Source organism: Plectropomus leopardus, chromosome 11 (assembly GCF_008729295.1).
Source record: "Plectropomus leopardus isolate mb chromosome 11, YSFRI_Pleo_2.0, whole genome shotgun sequence".
NCBI lineage: Eukaryota > Metazoa > Chordata > Actinopteri > Perciformes > Serranidae > Plectropomus > Plectropomus leopardus.
Genome location: NC_056473.1, coordinates 10,976,823 through 10,997,329, shown reverse-complemented (window position 1 = coordinate 10,997,329; position 20,507 = coordinate 10,976,823). Strand labels below are relative to the sequence as shown.

Below are 20,507 nucleotides of genomic sequence, written 5' to 3'. Positions count from 1 at the left end.
TTTTTACTCACATGTGAGTCATTCTGTCTGTTGATGCTGGCCGGCTCTGCTTCCTCCAGTCTGCCTGTGGATTTTGAGTCTTTTTCTACGTGATTGGATGGTGACACGGGTGCCGTGAATGCAGCGCGAGGAGGAGTGACATTATTGACAGGCAGAGGACAGACAGAGCTCAGAAACACCGCACACACTGAAAGATGTCTGGGACCGCCAACACATCTGCGACCGCAAGAATCAAAAAGGACGAATCTTTCCTCGGGAAATTAGGAGGGACACTGGTGCGGAAGAAAAAGTCTAAAGAAGGTGAGTCATTTTTTAAAGATCTTTTTCTTGTAATATTAGGAAAAGCACCCATTTGTTTTCTCAAGTCGGGGTTTCTGTCCATGGTGCTGCAATCACATGATTGCGCTTTTAATATATTCTCTGGGATGATCACAGGCACTTTAATCACGCACTGCACACATGATTTACAACCTTGAACACATTCATTATGGATTTTATCTTCTTTTGGTATATTCTTGTAATCTGGCTTAGTGTTGCTCATAAATCCCTTTAATTTGTGAATCATAATTCATTTAGAGAACATATTTTGAGCCCTATGTGAAGTTTTGATACTCCAAGTGAATAAGAGGCGAGACAAAGCCCTACACACACATTAACCATGAGGTAATGAGCAGGAATAGATCATACAGTCACAGAGTGCTGACAGAAATGAAAGGTTGTGGAGATAAAGGTGCAGTGCTCACTGTGACTGTGACATTAAACCCACTTCAACTTATTGTCCCACTTTTCCAGTTGTTTGTCAAACTATTTCTGCCCTCCAGACAGGCCAGACACTGTGTGGTCAAACAGACAGCTGCAAGGTTTAACGCCTCAGTGTGTGTGTGTGTGTGTGTGTGTGTGTGTGTGTGTGCTCACAGCCATGTGTTTGTTCTCTCCATTAAAGGAGGTCCACCAGCAGGAGGACAGGGACATTTTAATTGTATAAGCCTTCTCAAATTTCATTCATCTCAGCTAAAAAAAAAACAACCCAAAAACATCATCTTGAAGTTAAGTTTTAACAGTTTGAACTCTCTTAATGAAACTGATCAAATTTTAACTTTAGCCTCTGAAGTCTGGTTGGACGGCAGTTAGAATTTTTTTACAGCCAAATATTGTTAAAGCCAAATATGTCAGGCTGAAATTCAGGGGGAAATGTATGCATTTTCCCACCTTATTAAAAACATAAAAAGAAAATTCAGAGCCAAAGCAATAAGTGAATTAATCGATTAGTTTAGTGACATTCATTCGTCCTTTTATAAAGGAAGAATGGCAAAAATAACTCAAGTCCTTCTCAGATTAGTTTATTTATTGCTTGCTAAGTTTCATATTATTGTTGATTCCTTTTTGGGCCACACACAATTTCTGTTTCTATGTTATTATTTTATAGACTTATTGATAAAGATAATAATGAAAATAATTGCAGCCCTAACATACAGTACATCATATCACAGTCCTGCCCGAGGGGAATATGGTGACTCTTTTAAAGCAGTTTTAAAGAGAAAAACCCACAGAGCGGTAAGTGAGTTATCTGGGAGGTGGATTCCTGGTATAATGAGGAAATGATTTGATCCCAGAAGTTACAGAGGAGTGAGGTTGTTTGAGCATGGTATACTTATACACAGAGACAGAGATGCTTAGACGATTGCTCGGAAATTAGGATTAACCTTCATTTTTAAACTAATTAAGGTCAACTCAAGTCCAGCTAAAATGAGAAGTGGTGCTAGTTTTGGTCATTTTTAAAGCAAAAATGGAAAATATTTGCTTAAATCCTTCCTTTGAAACATGCATCTCAGGATTGAACGTGGCAACAACTGATCAAAGTTGGCCTATTACAGTATAAAGAATCATGCAAAAGTCTTGCTTTTTTTGCACAAATTTGGATGTGTGAACCTAAATATAGTTGTTGTTGTTGTTGTTGTTGTTATATGGGAAATGACAAACTTGTGATCTGAGTAAGCATTAAGCTCCTGTGTGTTTCTCTGTACTAATATATGCTAATGAGCGATACTACATAAAAATGCAACTGTTCCTTTATTCATCACCCTCAGACTTGCCCACAAAACCCTCCATGGTCCCTAGATCTTATTTTTGCAAACACGTGGCTGTAAGTCAGTTCTGTAGATAACAAACTGCAGTGTGGACTGCGGGGAATCCTCATGGTGTCAGTGTTTGAGTGCAGCTTGTTTGGGCGCAGTGCCCCTGTGTGGTCAAAGTGTATTAAAGCGCAGATGAAACACAGTTCATTTTTAAGGCAAAAGATCTTGGATATGTTAGAATTATAAATTGGTGTAACAGGAGCAAAACATGCAAGTTGAGTCTTTGATAATGCAGCGCAGCTTGTGGCCTCCCATGCTGCTGCTGCCATTGTGGTTTTTGTTTGGGTGTGGTGCTTTATATTCTTTAAGAGGAACACCCAAGAGAGTTGTCACTGGAAAAGTTGCATCACATTTGCTGAATAGTCATTTATAGCGTAACTGAACTGTGCTTTAAAGAAAGGAGCTTATGGTTTCTTAAATTGTGTTGACACTCCTTGGCAACCACATATGCAGGTTTTAGTATAATATTCAACACTTAAACCCTCCTCTTCTTCCTCTTGTGCCAGAAATAGGATGGAAATTGTTGCTTAAGGTTATTTGGCAAGACATTAAAAACTTGTATATTTTTTATGCAGTTCAGATTCCAGAAATGGCAGAGCTAGTTTTCAAAGATACTGAGTGTTCACGGCTCTTTGTGTTTGTGTTGATAAAATGAAAGGAAGTCTGCATTTCTCTGACAAGACACAATTCCCTTAGTCAGCAACGGGCAGTGCTCTCACAGTGAGAGTTTAGTGGAGGCCCAGAAAAAAAGTTTTTGCTTTATAAGGAAAGAAAGGATGAACGTCAGGTCGCATCCTTGACATGCTGTCTTAGGGTGAAGAGTATTTACGCTCTGAAAATACAGAATATAACTAAGATACAGGATGGACATTGATAATAGTAAGTCGTCTGGTTATTGCTGCTATTTTACTTATTCGCTCACATCACCACTTGTTTCTTTGTTGCTATTTTTGCACAGCTTCAAAAAGAGATAAAGATAAATTGAGAGCATTAGGCATTAGTGAATGTATCACGCACACATGCAAAAAAGGTCCAACTTAAAACCAACATTAGTGGATACAAATATATTATATTTTTATACTGTTGCTTCGTGTCTTTTGCTCTTAACTGTGTGTGATACTGGCAATTCAAGAATTTCATCTAGCAAATATTCTACAAACAATAAAAACATCCAAATCACTGGTAAATTTCATTGACTGAACAGTTACAGAATTATTAGTAGTCATAATCCTGAAAATTACAGATACTTTAAACCTATAGGAATAGAGTTATTCTGAAAAAAGGACAGAAGCATATTTGCAGTGTAATGCAATTATACAACTGAGCAACTGAGGAAATTATATTTTAATCGTAGAGCTGATATATTGCTTATATACTAACCAAGATTATTTTATTATTGTGGGATGCAAAGTATGTCGATCGATATTGTAACAGGCAATTGCAGCACAGAAATGTCAAAGAAAATATTTGAGATATTGTAATTTCAGTTTTTTCACCACAGAGATCGCTGAAAGTTGTTTGTTTTTTTTAACTGCAAAATGTCCACTTAATACAAATCTCAGTTACAGTCCTTAAAAATTACATTTAACATTTATTGAAAATGTTTTTTTTACATTATGTGTCGGTTTCCAATTTGTCTTACATGACTTACAGCTGGGTTAGGTGTTTAATTTGGCATAATTGGGCTAAATTCCATAATAAACTTTAAGCATGTTGTAATTCAAGCAGTGTGAGAGAAAGCTAGATGTCTGCACTTCCTCTCAGCTCTGTTTTCAGGCTTTAGAAAAATTAGCATTCGATGGGTGACTTTGGCCAATCACAGGTCATTTCAGAGAGAGGGTGCTCCAATTGGCTGTTCTGCAAATTAAGATGCATGTGCATATCCCTACAGTGAAAGCCTGATACATTGGTGGAGAATCCTGTGGAAAAAATGTGCTATTTCCAGCATTGGTAACAACTGCGTACACTGCAAAGCAAACCAAAAAAGGAAGACGTACTTATCAAAATAAAACATGTGTCAGCATTGGTAAATCTTTTCAGAGATGGAGAGAAAATGCTGCTAATAGTTTAGCCTTCTGCTAACAGGAGCTAAAGACTCAAAGCTGCATCTTCAAGTTCACCGTTATGTCAGTAACATTTGCAGAAGCGGGAGAACGAGTCACTGTTTCAGTGACGGTCCCCCAGTCAACGACTGGACGGAAAACTTTCTGTTGCTGCTGTTACTGCCGGCGACCAAAGCTGCCTGCTCTCCTCCCAAGGAAGCAGTCAAAGCGTGTACAAATGTTTGTGGTCATCTGGTGGGAGGGGCTTAGTACAGAAAGGGGATGGGCTATGATGCATTTTCAAATTTTGCAGGTTGTTTTTTTTTTATTGTTTTGTTTTTAGGTTTTTTCCAGATTTCTACCTACCCCAGCTTGAACGGTCTTAACATTCGACTCATGCTACCTTTTTACCTTTCATTTTGATAAGAAAAAACATACACAAAAATAAAGCAATAGTAAAAAAAAAAAAAAAAAAAAAAAAGTAGAATTGCAACATGGAGCAAACAGAATGCCAACTTAAAGTCAATAAAGTACATAATGTGTAATAAATAGATAAATATTAGGTGCAATATGTTAAAGAGTTAATAACTGATGAAGCCCCCCTGTGGAAGAAACAGCTGCTCTGTCATCTCCCGGCTGCTGTTACTCACTGGTGCCTGTGTTGGTGTAAATAACCGGAGCTATATTTAAGGTCCGGCCTGGCTTCTCCATACTGCTGCATTATTTATATCCTCCCCCAGTGCCAGAGTGAGCCACCTCCACCCCCTCGAGAGCAGTGGAACCAAACAAGATTAGGTCAATTTCAATCTCCCTTATGCTGTTGTTTATGATGCAAACTAATTTCACTCAGAGCATTTTTATCCCTTAAGAAAAAATAACTATATGTCGTAACTGTTGTGTCCTCTTCCGTAGTGGTTCGAAAAACCACTGAGATGCTTTTTAAATGTATTTGTGCAATGAAGCCAGAATAAGATTGACGGCAGGCTTTGATTTGTATTGAATTAGTGTAATTCTGTTATCAGGAAATACATCAGCTGCCTGATTGATTATCCGCTGCAGCAAAACATATTAAAGGCTCCACTCACATGCTCAGTTATTCACTGACTGGACTGCAATTTAAACAGTTACAAAAACAAAAAAAGATCCTTTTTTCTTTACACAGTGCTGCATACGTTCACATGAATTTTGCAGAAATGAAAGGATATCCAGTCAGCTCTATACCTGTAAGTGATCAGCTAGGTTTGTCGTCTCCACAGCGTAGAGGTTTTGGTGCGTTCATGTCCAATGTGGTCCTTCCTGTCCAATACACACACCCCTCAGCGTCTCCTGTAACTGGACCGCAGACGTGGGGTGGAGGGTTGTGACAGAAATAAACACGTGATGACGCCCCTGCCACTGCTCAGTCCCAACGACTACAACTCACACACACGTATACATACACTCCTACATTTTCTACCTTCGCCTGGCGCTGTCGTAGGGAATCAGGAGGTTTATAGTGGGGACATGGCGGGGCTGCTGTGTGGGACCAAGAGGAAGAAACAAGGTAAATTTGGTTTTGATTTTGGGCTTTGAGGAACTTGGAAGTCTAAATGGGGAAGCAGGACCTGTTATCTTAGTGCAACTATGGGTTGATACCCAGCGATGTGTTGTTTCGGTTGTTGTGAGAGGTCATCGAGATGTAAGTTGTCACTTTAAAATGTGGATTTAACATTACAGAATCGACTGTGTGTCTCTGCGAGGGTTATACATAAATCATTCTGCATAAATCTGCTGTAGTAAATGAATTGCATGGTATAATTTGACTGTTTCTCACCCACATTTTACATGACTGTGTGAAGTGCCGGCAGCAATAATGGAGTCAGATGGATACGGAGGGAGGAAGCAGCACAATTATGATGAAATGCAGCAAACTTGCTCTGTAATTACAAAGCAAACTGCTGATCTGTAGTGAGATTTGAGGCTGAATCAGATATCTATGGGGACCCCTCCTCCCGGGGTAATTCTGTATATCCTCTCTCTGTACATGCTTTGAAGTTAAGAGTTTGTTCAGATTGTATCATAAACACACTGTTCTAGACTTTCTCTTATGACATTTTAACAGCTCAAAGTGCAGCCATTGGTTCCCATTGCAGGTTTTATGAATAGCAAAGTCAATGAAATGGCAGATTTGAGACCATTGATTGCTGTCCAGCGTGTTGCAGGTCGGACAAATTGAAATGCAGGATGATAAAAGCAGCATTGCCATTAAGAGCAGAAAGCCTTTCAATCCCTGGAGTGTCTCTGCAATCAGAAGTGAAAGCATCTTAGTGGAAATTGATTTTATTCAAAGCCTGAGTGTGTGTGTGTGTGTGTGTGTGTGTGTGTGTGTGTGTGTGTTGTCACCTTAAATCAACGCCAGTGTTCCCAGTTTCAGGTTGAACTGTCATCCTTTCCATATCTTGAGTATGTTTACACTGGAACAATAACTAAATGAATTGCACTTTAAAGAGCCAAGATACAGTTGACTGACTTGATTTTTTTAATGAGGCAGTGATGGACACTGCGGCTCCTTACCGCTGTCTGTAGTGGGAAAGAAAGGGCCTCACACGGGTGGAGAAAAAAATTAGGAAGTGCCAGACGTGTGACAGCTCAGACGGCAGCTCAAAGTCCCTGGATAAACATTTCTCACGATCTGAAGTTTCTGCAACTCACAGCTTGATTCAATAAACGTCAGCACAGTCCAAGCACAATATAGAACATTATAAAGAGTGAATGGGTGAAATATACTTAATTACCGTGTTATCTGATATGGGTCCATTAATATTCTCTGATAATTTATAGTATTTGGGTTTTCCTCTTTGGAGAACCAAGTATAAGAAGGAAAAGTTAAAAAGGAAAATAAATAGAAAAATAATCATAATTAATAATAATACATTGTGATTATGACTAATAAACTGTCTCTATGTGCCTACATTTTACCTTAAATCAAAACAAATTATCATTAACTTTGAGGATGAATACAGTAAACTTGAATATACGGACCACTGACAATTTGTACTGAGATTCAGTAATGCTAGTTGATGGATGTACAGCATAAAGAGAACTGGATACAGTGTTGGAGGCAGGACTGCGTTCACTCCTATGAAAGTTGCTCTGTGGGGCATGAAGCCAAATAGGTCAACTGCTGTGTATAAAATTACTCAGACGATCATCACAGCTTCATCACTAAAGACTTCTGTCGGCTGAGCCGGCTACTTCAGATTTAGTGTTCTGCTAATCTGAATGATTTAATAGTGAGTGGCACTTTTACACTTTTCAAATGTTATCAGACCAAATAGATCAAAACCTGATAGGGAAACAGTCAGTTCTCTGGGCTTGTGATGTTAAGAAAACAGTGTATCCACTAATATACAGACATCTCTTTCACAATGAAAGTCTGTGGAGAAAAGTTATTTGTTTTTGTTTTTTTGACCCAGTGGCATCATAAGACCGGAAGTTGTAACCCAACTGTTTGGCCACTACAAAAATATGTTTCAAAGCCTGGCCCACTTCCTGGGAGCAAGTGCTTGTCGCATCTTATTTGAATATTCTGCCATAACCCCAGTTTTTCATTTTCAAACTTATAGTTTTCAGACTCAACGAACGCGGACTCACGCATCATCACCTGAGTGAAGTTATCAGATTTCATGCAGCTCCCTCTGGAGCCCGGTGGAATTCCCCTTTAAGAGTCTGTCAACAGATTTAGAGAGACCTTTATAAAAGTCCTTGTGTTGTGAACTGACTGATACTGACACTAAAAGGTGGTGGAGTGACTGAAGTGGTGTCTGTAAAAGAGGACGAGGTTCCACAAATTGACTCCAAATTGACACCACACTTTCCCCGCAAGGGGATTTTGTGGCGATTGTGCTCTAATACTGTTACTGGTGACTCTGACAAGCTTTCTCTTTATTGTCTTTTATCTCTGCCCCACAGTCTTTGCCGGCTTATCTCACTCTTTGTCTCTTTACTCAGAGAGGAGATAAACAGTAAATGTTCTTTTCAGACATATTTCATATAATCCTTCTACTAATTTATGAGTAGCACCTACTATAATGTCTTGTTGATTTGTTTTATTGAATGTGTTGTGCTTTTTTTTAAATGTGTGTGTTGTTGTCTTCCTAGTGAGTGATCTCCATGAGGAGGGGAAGAATGCCATCAATGCTCCCATGCTTCCCACAGGGACAGACCTCCATCCAGAGGACACACTGCTGGGTACACACATACACATAAACACATATAAACAACAACTAAATGTTAATTTATGACTGAAGGTCGCAGTGTTGTTGATCCTGCAGCTGTTTTTCCAATATTTCCAACTTCTTAAAACATTTTCAGCCTGCTGTCAGAGGTTACTGAGGCTACAGGGGATGCTATGAATATGTTGACACATGTTGAGTAAAGGGGGCTTTAACAGTGGAGGTGCAGGAAATGAAAGTGGGTGGAGGAGAGACGCCTCTGCCCTCAGTCACCACATGACTCACAATTGATGTGGGAGCGATAAAATCTTTGAATATGTGTGTGTTAAATGTCTGTTGATTTGCATTTATGGGAAACAAAAAATATGTCTGTGTCCAAACCAGGAGATAAATATGTAGGAAACTATAAACCAAGCTGAGTGTTTTAACTTCTCTCTCATTGTCTTCATCAGAGGAAAACGCTGAGAGGATCATGTTGGACCCGACATCGCGGGAAAATCTTAAATTTAAAGATCTTTTGAAGGTGGTCTGGGGTCATATTTTGTCCACAAGCATCACACCTCTTTAGCACAAGCAGAGCATTTAATTATTCCATGATTTGTGTCCAGGTGCTGATTGACTGGATCAACAGTGAGTTGGAGGAAGACAGGATCATAGTCAAAGACCTGGAGGAAGACTGTTACGATGGACAAGTGCTCCAGAAGTTATTCGGTAAGGAATAAGGCATCACAACTCTAAAAATATATCTCTCCATATAGCCTCTGTAGGCATTTCAATGGGCCATGTACCAGTATGAAAATCTGCAGTATTAGTCATAGTAGAGGGTGTGCAATTCCAACATTGTAACAGCGCTACATTTTTTGGAACTGCAGCGTGCGTTCATAGACTTTAACATGACACAGAAGACACACCCCCCCCTCAATTTTTAGAAGTAAAAACATTAAAACCATAAACTGATGCAGGAAAGGCACACATTTGTCCAATAAATTCACCAGTATGCAGGAAATTAAGTGATTGATGCACAGTATTGATTTATCCGCTGTCAGCTGTGGTTATGCTGTATCTGTTAAAGCTGTAGTGTCTTTGGTCTGTGAGGGGCTTCCCCCTTGTGTCTGTTATTTGTTACAGCAGGGTAAAGCATTTTCAGACTCCACCCACAGTGCATGCGAACAACTTAATGTTTTATTTGACCCACCTCACCGAAAAAAACAAAACTAAAAGTATTTTTGGCTTTGACTTTTGACACTTTGAGACTAAGTCATTGTGCATAAAAAGCATAAAAATAAAGCTTGCTCATGCAGAAAATTATAATAATAATGGTTTTTTTTTTAAAAATAAAATAAAAAATGCTTGGGGAGGATCCCCTAGATCCCCGACAGAGGTCTGGGCCAAGTCTTTACTTTCCTAAAATCCTTGAAAAGCTCCTACATACACCTGACCTGTGCAGGGCTGCTGCAACTGGCCCCTGGCCTCCTGTCATTTTGCAAAAGCGGCCCCTGCGCAACACAAATTCCATATCTCTGCTCTATAAGTTAGACTCAAGCATCTTTAGACATAAGTGTCTTCCATCTGAATATATTGAATGTCCCTGCAACATTATAGGTTATAACAACAAAATGTGCCTCATATATGCAGTTAGTGATGGTTTTTAGTGGCACTTTGTCACACATGTATCTGACGACAGCTGAGCTCTGTGGTCCTTCATGTCCATGTTGGTTTTTTTTTTTGTTTTTCTTACATGTTTTTCTTGTATGTAGACCCTTAATTTCTGCAGTGTTTTTTTGTGCAAAGAGAAAACTCAGCTTCTATCATTTTTATCTTCACAATCTGTTTGCTTTCTTCTTCTTTGCTCCCACTTATTGTCTTCTGTGGAAACACCAGCTAATTATTGCAGCCCGACAAAATGTCTCATCAGCTGTCAAACATGCGCAGGAATAAAACATCTTGAACTTGCAAATTAATCTTACAAAAGCCAGCTAACACAAAACAGGACTGACACTTGGTTCCATTATGTTGCAGAAGTGTCTTGAAAAACAGCTTAAACACAGCAGGACACACTTTGCTAAGTGAAGTGTAATTTCTTTATTTTTGTCAAAGCCCCTTTTTAGTCTTCACACTCTTTTATCACTTTTGCGCCTTCTGTACTCAGTCTTTTATTGCATCAGCACCCATTTTAGATTTCCTTTTTAATCTGTGTCGCTTTCTTTTTTTTCTCTTCTATTTTTTTAAATACCCACACACTTGAGATAAGCTTCCTAAATCCTCTTTCTTACTATTGCATGGAGCAGAGAACGTTTGTTGTCTGCAGCTGCCACATTTGTACATTTTCAATATTACCACATCCTTGTTTTCCAACAAAGAAAACGTACATTAAAACAGGCATGGAAAAAAAAATATTGGATTTTGCACTTTTTTAGTTTGAAGCACTTCTGGAACTTTTGTCTTTTATGCATATAAAGTCTTTTTTCACCAGTTGACCTACATCAGATTTATTCCCTTTTTAAATCTGTACAGGAGTTCCTTTTTTTAAAATTGATTAAGTCATTTTTTCATTTTAAAGTCTTCATGCCTGAAGCTTTTTATTCATGATTATGTGTGTGGAAAGTCTTTCCTTGTGTGTCTGAGCTGATATCTCATCTCTCCTGTTGCCGACAGAAAAGTTGTCAGGCAGGAAGCTGAATGTGGCCGAGGTGACTCAGTCAGAGATCGGCCAAAAACAGAAGCTTCAGACGGTTTTGGAGGCCGTCAACGAACTGCTGAGACCTCACGGCTGGACCATCGAGTGGAATGTGGACTGTGAGTTTTACGTCAACCTCAGTGTTTCTGGCTTAAACCAGTACTCCAATGGTTAAAGGCCCAGTGTGTAGGATTGAGGAGTAAATACTGACAGAAATGGAATATAATATGATAAGCATATTTTCTATAGTGTACAATCACCCAAAAATAAGAATTGTTGTGTTTTATGTTCCCTTTTAATGAGCTGTTGATATCTACATAGGACATGTGTCCTCATCCACAGAGATTGTCATGTTGCACCCTAATGTTCAACAGTAGCCCAGAACAGACAAACCACATAGTGGCTCTAGATAGGTGCATCTGAATTTTTGCATCTGCCACTTTAGTTGGCCCCACCACGACAAGCAATGTTTGAAAAACAAACTGCTTTTTGCAGTGTTTTTACTGGTTTGTGGATAATTCAGCTCCCAGTAAAAACCTCTTCAACAATGAGCACTGAAGAAATTCAAGCTGGGAGAAGTTAAAGCTGGCTGTAATTTGTAACTAGATGCCAGTAAATCTTACACACTGCTCCTTTTAAGTGTACTTTGGTAAAGTTGCGAAACTCACAAGAGACAGATTAAAAAAGAATGGGTAAAATGGTGCAGATATGTTAATCTTTCGCCCCTGATATGGGTCCAGCCTCATTTTCCACAAAGCGACTATGTTTCATTCTTCATTAAATTCCCTGTCTCCTAAATTCCCTCATCCTAAATACTCTAAAATTTCCCCAGCCAAGATAGCCCTGATGAAATCACTTTGCCATTATTGTGGGTGTTTTGTCACACTTTGGAGGTCTTTCCCACAGCGAACAAAGATAATATACTACTGTTTTTACAGGCTCTCTTTGAAATTAATGTGGGGAAAAAATGGGGGAATGCCCCTTTAACACAATCTTTTAACTAGCATACCAAGTAGAAAGTACTTAATGCTGCACAGTTTCAAGGAACTCTCTATGTAAACAAAATCATTTCCCCACTGGAGCATTCGTTCAGTCTTCATTAACTGCTCATGTGCAGCCTTTTCTTTTTATTTTGTTTTGTCTCTTGAATAAAAAAAGCACACACTGTTACCTTTCATCTTTGGAAAATGACTTGCATCAATATGTTAGCTTGCAGTGTGCAAAGAGCTGACAGTCCTCTCTTGTGCTTCACTGTCACAGCTATTCATTCAAAGAACCTGGTGGCTATTGTCTACCTGCTGGTAGCTCTGGCGATGCACTTCCAGGCTCCCATCAGGCTGCCTGAGCACGTGTCTGTGCAGGTGGTGGTCGTCAAGGTAAAGTGGCTCATCCGGCTCACGCAGGGCTGGCATCCATTATCATTATGTGCAGTGATGTAGGGATGGATACAGAGGCGTATTGTCTTTTTTTTTTTTTTTAACTTTTATTTAACCCCCACTGAGATTAAGAAGCTCTTTTTCAAGATAGGCAGTGATATCAGTGAGTTACAGACAATTAATATAAGAAAGATGATGCAAAAAATGCCTCAGAACCAAGCTTAAACAAAAATGTGTAATAAAATTTCTAATACAATTATTTCATCTGTTTCTAATTCGAATGGAACCTTGGAACAACCCAAGAGCTGTGTAAAACCCATCCAGAACAGTAATTTAAAGAGACAAAGACATTGTGGACATGTTTATGGCTAAATGTTTCACTATTTGCAGATGTAATTTCAATTATAAACATCAAATATGACTAAAATACTAATAAAATGTCATGTAGTAACTAAAGCATTATGATTTTTGTTTGAGCAGAAACGGGAGGGCATCCTGCAGACTGCTCTTGTGACCAAGGAGCTGACGAGCACCACAGAGTAAGAGCTGATACCTAATAACTTTATCCACAGCTGTTTTCTTTTTCTATCAATATTGTAATGTATTTAATGTCTAGTGTGTAGGATTAAGGGGCATCAGTTGGCAGAAATGGTATATAATATTCATGACTATGTTTTCATTAGCTCATAATCAGCTAATGTTTCATGACCTTAAAATGAGCCGTTTGTATCTACACACAGAGTGGGTCCTCTTCCGTGGAGTCCACCATGTTGTTCTACAGTAGCTCAGAATGGACAAACCTAACACTGTCTCTAGATAGGGCCATTTCCTGTATTGCATTTGTCCCCAAAGTTCTCCTACACGCTCAGCACGTGGGAGAAGCTTTAGTTCTGCAATCACACTGCTAGATGCCACTAAATCCTACATACTGGACCATTCATTTATTTATTGTAGTATGAAGTATTGCTAAATACTTAAATTATGTTTTTTGTTTTTCAGAATGATGATGGGAAGGTTTGGTGAGTCCCAGACACTTATCACATTACAGTGTAATGGAAATGTCCCTTTACTTTTATTGTTTCTACACGTATAGGGAAACATGTAGAGAAATTTGATATTGGCTTTCTTGTTCAGAGTTAGATGAGAAGATCAATACTACTCCAATCTTGTAATTTTTACACTTGGTTTTTGTATGAATTAAATGAAGATATTACATTGGTGAGTTTTAGAGGTGCTGGTAGGTGGATTTTTTTTAACCTTTGGTCAGAGCCAGGCTAGCTGTTATGCTTGTTCACAGTCATTATGTTAAGCTAAGCTCACCGTACACTGTAGACATAGAGTATATTTATAGGGCAGACATAAGAGTGGTATTGATCTCATTTTCTTTTTGACACCTTTGACATTTTCCAAAATGTCAAACCATTCCTTTAAGTATTCATAACCTTTAAATTATTTTTTATAACAGAGAGGGACGCGTTTGACACTTTGTTGGATCATGCACCTGACAAGCTCAATGTGGTGAAAACGGTATGAAGAACCTTTTCTTTGCATGGTAATTGGTTTTATAATGACTTTTTTAAAAACTCAACCATCAAAATGATTGATACTGTTTCCAGTCTCTCATTACCTTTGTGAACAAACACCTGAACAAGCTGAACCTGGAGGTTACTGAGCTGGAATCTCAGGTGAGAGATCTGACTTATCGACAGACAAAATCAATTTTTAAAATTACCATTAGCTGGTGTTTTGTAACATATTTCCATTCTTCATCTTCCCTCTATTTGCATGCATTATTCAAATGCAATCCAATCTGATTTACTGATGCAGTTTTAATATTGTTTTTTCTGTAAATATTCTTTGTGTGTGTGTGTGTGCGTGTGTGTGTGTGCAGTTTGCTGATGGCGTATACCTGATCTTGCTGATGGGGCTGCTAGAAGACTACTTTGTCCCTCTGTACAACTTCTTCCTAACCCCTGAGAGCTTCGAACAGAAGGTGATTGATTACACCCTTTGAAATATGTCAGTAACATTTATTATTTATTTTTTTAGCAATTTATCAATGCATTTGAGTTTCCATGTTGTGTCCCCTCAGGTCCACAATGTGGCGTTTGCCTTTGAGCTGATGCAGGACGGAGGCCTGAAGAAACCCAAAGCCCGACCAGAAGGTATTTTGTAGACATATTGCATTATTATAAGATCAGATAAAGAAACATTTTTATGAAGCGGCAGACATTATGAGTTTCTTGCACTGATAGGAGAATTTTTTTTTTTTTTTTTAAAAAGGGTGTTAAATAGTTGGTGTCTTACAGTAGCAGTCATATTTAATGTTGTCCAGTAGATGGAGACCTTGTCTTGCCCTTAAACTAAAGAGTTTCAGCATTGATGTCCAGTTTAAATAATACAGCTTTTGATAATCAAAATATGACTTACTGGATTGTAGTAGCTGCTACTTATATGATTAGTTCATAATTAAGTATTTTTAGACATGTTTTATAGAGATTTATATTTCATAAAGGGGAGGCCAGAGGGGACACGTCCACCCTGATACAACAGTTGCCCTTTTTCCTTATAACCAATGTTCTTTAAATTAAAGCTGTATATTTGTATTTTTAAGGAAAAAGACCATAAGCCTATTTGAAGAACAATGAATCACCTTGCACATTAAAATTGGATTGTTGTGGAACTCAAAATGTTATTAGTCGATGCACATTAGATAAATGATGATATTAACTGTTGGGGAAAAAAAGAGAGAGAGAAAAAAAGAAACCATAGTTAATACTTGCATTTCCTTAACTCTCACATCGACTTAGTTTTCAGCTAGCCTATTCATTTATTCAACCTTTATGTTTAGAGCCCAGATTAAACATATTAAAACACCCAGAACAGTTAGATACTGTTACATTCAAGAGCAGAGTAGTTTCTTGATCATTGTTTTAAATTGGCCTAAAGGTACGATTGTGCAGTTGTTGAATAATGACTATGGCTCTATTTTAACAAGGAAGTGATAAATAAAACCATGGTGCCATTTAGGGCTCCATTGATAAATAGAAATCAATGGCTATTACGTCTTACTTAGAGTCTTACTTAGAGTCATAAAAGATGCAGTGATGAGTAGAGTAATAAGTAGTCACTGGTAATTAATCACAGGACGGAGTGATAAACTGAATGTTAGGGGGTTTAAGAGCAGAGACAGAAGTGTGGAAAATTGTTTCAATACAAATATATTTATTTTGTCATAGCTTGTTGACAAGTTTGTCAATGTGAAATTTAAATGTAGCTTTCGGATCCAGCCAGATATCAAGATATTTATACTCTGAGACCCTCCTAATACTTTGACTATTCAGAGCATTAATATGCAAACGAGTGTCCGCAATATTTCTGGCTGTAGAGAAAAGCATGTATAGTCTTGCTGCATTAATATACTACCACAGCATCATGGAATACCTAAAATTGAGTTACGACATGTTGATTTTGGTGTGCCACCCCAAGATTTTCTTAATTTTTCTTCAACCATAATCCGTATCTTACTCCACTTAAACACTCAAATTAATATTTGGCACTGGTTGGTCACCAAATATGTTATTGGAGGAACAATGTATAGAATCTTTTATGTTGTGTGATATAAATAGATTTGTTATCATGCTGCGAGACATCTCATGTCAGAGCCAAAAATATCAGCTCAAACATCTCAGCACAATATATTTCAATTTATATATTTATTTAACTGTACAGTATAATTCTTGTCTTGTATGTAGTTACATAATTCTCAGAACTGCTTAAAATATTCATGTTTCGCTCCACATTCTTGTCCCACATTTTTCCATATTTCATATCCCACATTCCATATCCAGTTTTTTAATTATTTTCTTACATGACACTACTTAATATATTGTACATATCTTTGCTTTTGCTCTTCGTTAAAATTATTTTCTTTGGCTTAAACTGCTCTGTCAGTGTTAATTCTTTTTGTATTTATATCTCTGTTTTATTATAACGGCACTATGCACAGTCTTTGGAGATGGAAATTAAGTATTATACTACACAGTTTTGTATGTGATTAATAAACATGAGCTTACTTTCAAGATGTGTAAACATTATGACTCTCCACACTTCAAACTTATTTTTTTGACTAAGCAAAAGGAACAATTTCTTCTCACCAAAAACATCACAGTTTATGTGGTAATTGGACATAAATATTATATTCATATTGATATTATCTTCCAAATGCACTCCTGCTACAGTTTATAAGCTGTGACTAGGATGCAGTTTGCTGAGGTTTATTTATGCACATCTGCGGCTTCATTATAAATGAAAGTTAATGATATCAACAAGCTATCAGGGAAATGCAGACGATAAGGAGCTTAAGGCATCCTAGTTGAAATGGTGATGCAATACAACACCGCTGTAACAAAATGGTGCCTGGCTTGAAACACTAAACAAAGGCCTAGTTGTGATGAGAAATTACAAAAAGCACTTGTGTAGTGCATCATGTTACCGATGGAGAGAACAAAAAGTATTTTTGTGCCTTTGGATCTCTCCTGGTAAGATGTAATACATCACATGATAATCATTTGCAAATTCTTGGGAGCTATTTTAAGCCCCATTTCCTTTTCCAAAATTACAAATGACCTTTTGAAGGTAAATAGTCCAACAGCAATCATAGAAGAAGCGCCTTTGCATTGTAAATATAATTTTACGGCCGCACAGTCCATTTATTTTGTGTTCCGGTGTTCCAAGGATCCAATTTTTCTCTTATTGCATTAGTTTTTGTGCATGTCGAAGGTCTAATTTTTCTTCCTGAACCTCCTCAAAAACAAGTTTCTCTCTCTCTAATGATCTCTGCTGTGTCCATTTTGTTTTGCAGATGTTGTCAATCTTAACCTCAAGTCCACCCTCAGAGTCCTCTACAACCTCTTCACCAACTACAAAAACTCTGAGTGAACTTTTTCAGTTTCCCCCCCGATATTAGTTTTGAGCGCTGCCCTGTGCCTGCACTGAAATTATGCCTGACACACTGGACACTGGAGGAGACCAACTGGGACTGAAAGTCATCATTATGAGGGATTTAAAAAGACCCATGGGGAGTAGCCTGAAAAAAGGCTCTGAATGTTAGTATTTAATCTTCCCCAAATGTCAGTATTTATTTATTCCTTCCTCGAATGTTAAATGTAACCCAGGAAACCCTGCGACCTTTAGCCTGCATTTGAATACACAGCCGTCAGAGGAAAAATGAATGAGGGCAGAATGTTAAAACTGGAAATCATTTGTGTGTTTATCTGCCTATTGCAGAATATTAAAGAAAGTTAGAAATGCTGTTATAGGCTCTATGTTATATAGTATCTAAAATTACTTTGTGTAAATATTAAAAGAATAGTTTGGGGAAATACACGTATTTGCTTTCTTGCTAAGAGTTTGAGAGGATTGATACCACAGTTATGTTTTTTCTGCTAAATGTTAAGCTCACGTTTAACCAGCAGCAATTTTTTTTAGCTAATCTTAAAGACTAAAAACCTGCTAAAAAAGGAGAAACACTAATCTGAGTCATGTAAAGTTGCGGACGAATTTTGTTTGTACTAGTGCACATGACCCCACTCTACAAATTGCGCCTATCTCTAGTACAGGACTCTACTACAACCCTACTTTGTAGTGAATAGATATGAGGCCAACCAACAATCCACTATATATTCCGTTATACATGAAGACGTAATTTACATCATAAGTAATGAGATCTAACTATTACCGTTATACCCTTATTTTAACCTTAACTGCCTTTCTTTTGACCTAACACTTTACAGCGAGCTAATTTAAAAAAAAACAAAACACTTCATAGCGAGCTAATTGCTGTTTTTGCATTTTTGCAAGAGCTTGTGCTTCTGGTAAAAAGAGCAACGGGGGCAGAATTATGACTGACGTGTAGGTATCATGGACGCGTCGTGTAGCTGCTTCAGCCATAGATGTATTAAGAAGATCTGGATACAGCACAGAGGTGCGACACCGTTCATTCTTATGAGAGCTGTGCAGTAGTGCATGAAGCAGCAACGTGGTGTGAAAATAACCTGATACTCCGCATTACCGGGCCCAGCGGTAGTGTGGGCATATCTGAGCGACTGACTGCTGGTTTACTGCTTCTCTAGCTTGAATTGAGGTCTAAAAAATGTAATCTTGCGGCTCTTTTAGACTTTCAAAACTTTTTTTCTTAAATCTAGATAGTGAAATTAGTTGTTTCACGCTCACTCTCACAAAAGTGTATCTACTAATTTATAGACGTCTCTTTCCCAATTTAAGTATATAAGAAAAAGTCTTTCTGGGCCTCATCATGTGATGGACCTTGACGGTGTAATTCCAATTTTGACCACTATGTAAAATTTGCTTCAGAGCCTGTCTCACTTCCTAGGGGCTGGACTCCAGCTCAGGGCCGAAGGAACACAGCAGATCCTTAGAGTTAATGTTTCCCAAGGGCCACTCACAGCATTGCAGCAAAAAAAAATCCCCTGTGGGGTTGACAGCCATTATAAAAGAGACATCTGTATAACTGTAGATGGGACACCTGGAATCCTTCTATTATGTATTATGGTGGTTTTTGTAAAACTTTTCTGGGGTTGAGAGAGGCAATTTAAAAATCTGTGACATCATCACAAAGTTAAGTCTGTGAGCCATGCGAAAACTCGTGGGTGGAGCCAGGGGGCAGAAACACTACTGGGCATATTCAGTGGGCTGCGTACTTCTGCAGCTATGCTCAGCTAAGTCTGGCTCCAAAGATAACAAAAACCTCTTACAACCCTGTAAAGCTCACACATTATATCATATTTGTTTGATCTGTTTAAAAATAAAAGTACATAAATGACAAATAGCAGCTGAATAAAGATTCAGGTTGGACAACAGACTATGCGCCAGATAGAATGATTGTGCTACTTTTATTTTACTTCCAAAAGATAATTGCCATTTAACCTACATAACATTTAAGAAATGCAGATCCGTAAGAGCACACATCTTAGCCTCTCACAAAATGCAAGACACTAACAAAATGTATTATTTCAGCTCTCTTATAGATTTTAAAAACATTATTTAGATACCGTGTATTAATGACTATTAATTACATTTAAATAGGAATTTAATGTAGCTTGATAACCACATGGAGTCCACCAGAATCAAAAGCTGAGGTGGCAAAAAGTGTCAGAACGTTGAAACAGTTCTGCTAAAGCTAATGCAAATAGCTGTTTTGACAGAAATTATATTATTTCTTTTTTACTTTAAAGTAAAACAGATGTTGAAAAGTCAAATTTTGGATTTAAATCATGACAACTGTAGCTGCTGCATGTTTTCTTTGTAGAGCTGAGCTGTTTGCCCCTGCCCTCATCTTGATGCTAAGCTAAGCTAACTGTTGGCTAACTGTAGCCACTATGGGTATGGATCTTCTCATGTAACTCTCAACAACATTGCAAATAAGCATATTTCCCAAAACTGCTGCTTTAAGAGACTTGAAAATGCTCTATATAGGTTATTTTATAATATCTGAAAATGCTTTGTATATTCTTACTACAATGGCTTTTACTTGACAGCTGGAAGAATTGTGAATGATCTTCATTTACTCTGAACTATGCACATCACATCTCAAGCCATATTTAAAAGCTGATGCCTTAAGTATAGCGTGCTCTTTATGTCCCAGGAGAGCCCCAGTATTTAAGAATTGACTGGCCTTTCAGACAAGTCCCGGAGGAGGCTTAGGACCTCGCACTGCTCTCCTGTAGTAGAGCGTTGCCACCGCCGTGCCACCTAAAGATCTGCTAAGATGTACAGTGCAAGACTACTCATGCATTTTAGAGCTGGGGCTGAATTATTGAGATTGGATGAGTCAATCTAAACCATGCTTGTGCTGGATGTCTCACCCCTGTACGTTTCTTTTTTTTTATTTTTTATTTTTCTTGCCTATCAAGAAATAAACGCCTGAAATCAAACAGAATGAGAATTTCATTTTGTCTCTTATTTGTGTGATAGGTTAGATTTGCTTTGGCTTTTGAGTGAGATTGGCTTTGGAACAGCCAATTCCTGCAATTTAGCTTTAA

The 20,507-nt window shown here is 38.0% G+C and overlaps 1 protein-coding gene across 3 annotated transcripts; it reads left to right on the top strand.

Moving 5' to 3' along the window:
* The first annotated feature begins 24 nt into the window (after positions 1 to 24).
* Positions 25 to 20,404, top strand: parvb (parvin, beta). Of its 3 annotated transcripts, none has more exons than XM_042496686.1 (13): positions 25 to 300; positions 8,318 to 8,407; positions 8,844 to 8,914; positions 9,000 to 9,102; positions 11,047 to 11,187; positions 12,329 to 12,444; positions 12,925 to 12,983; positions 13,444 to 13,463; positions 13,910 to 13,971; positions 14,061 to 14,129; positions 14,336 to 14,437; positions 14,537 to 14,609; positions 17,309 to 20,404. In XM_042496686.1, the coding sequence occupies exons 1-13, from the start codon at positions 195 to 197 to the stop codon at positions 17,383 to 17,385; spliced, it is 1,089 nt and encodes a 362-aa protein (XP_042352620.1). In that variant the 5' UTR covers positions 25 to 194; the 3' UTR covers positions 17,386 to 20,404. The 3 variants fall into 3 exon arrangements, with proteins under 3 accessions (XP_042352620.1, XP_042352621.1, XP_042352619.1); XM_042496687.1 differs by lacking the exon at positions 25 to 300 and adding an exon at positions 2,930 to 3,014; XM_042496685.1 differs by lacking the exon at positions 25 to 300 and adding an exon at positions 5,593 to 5,720.
* The last annotated feature ends 103 nt before the right edge of the window (positions 20,405 to 20,507 follow it).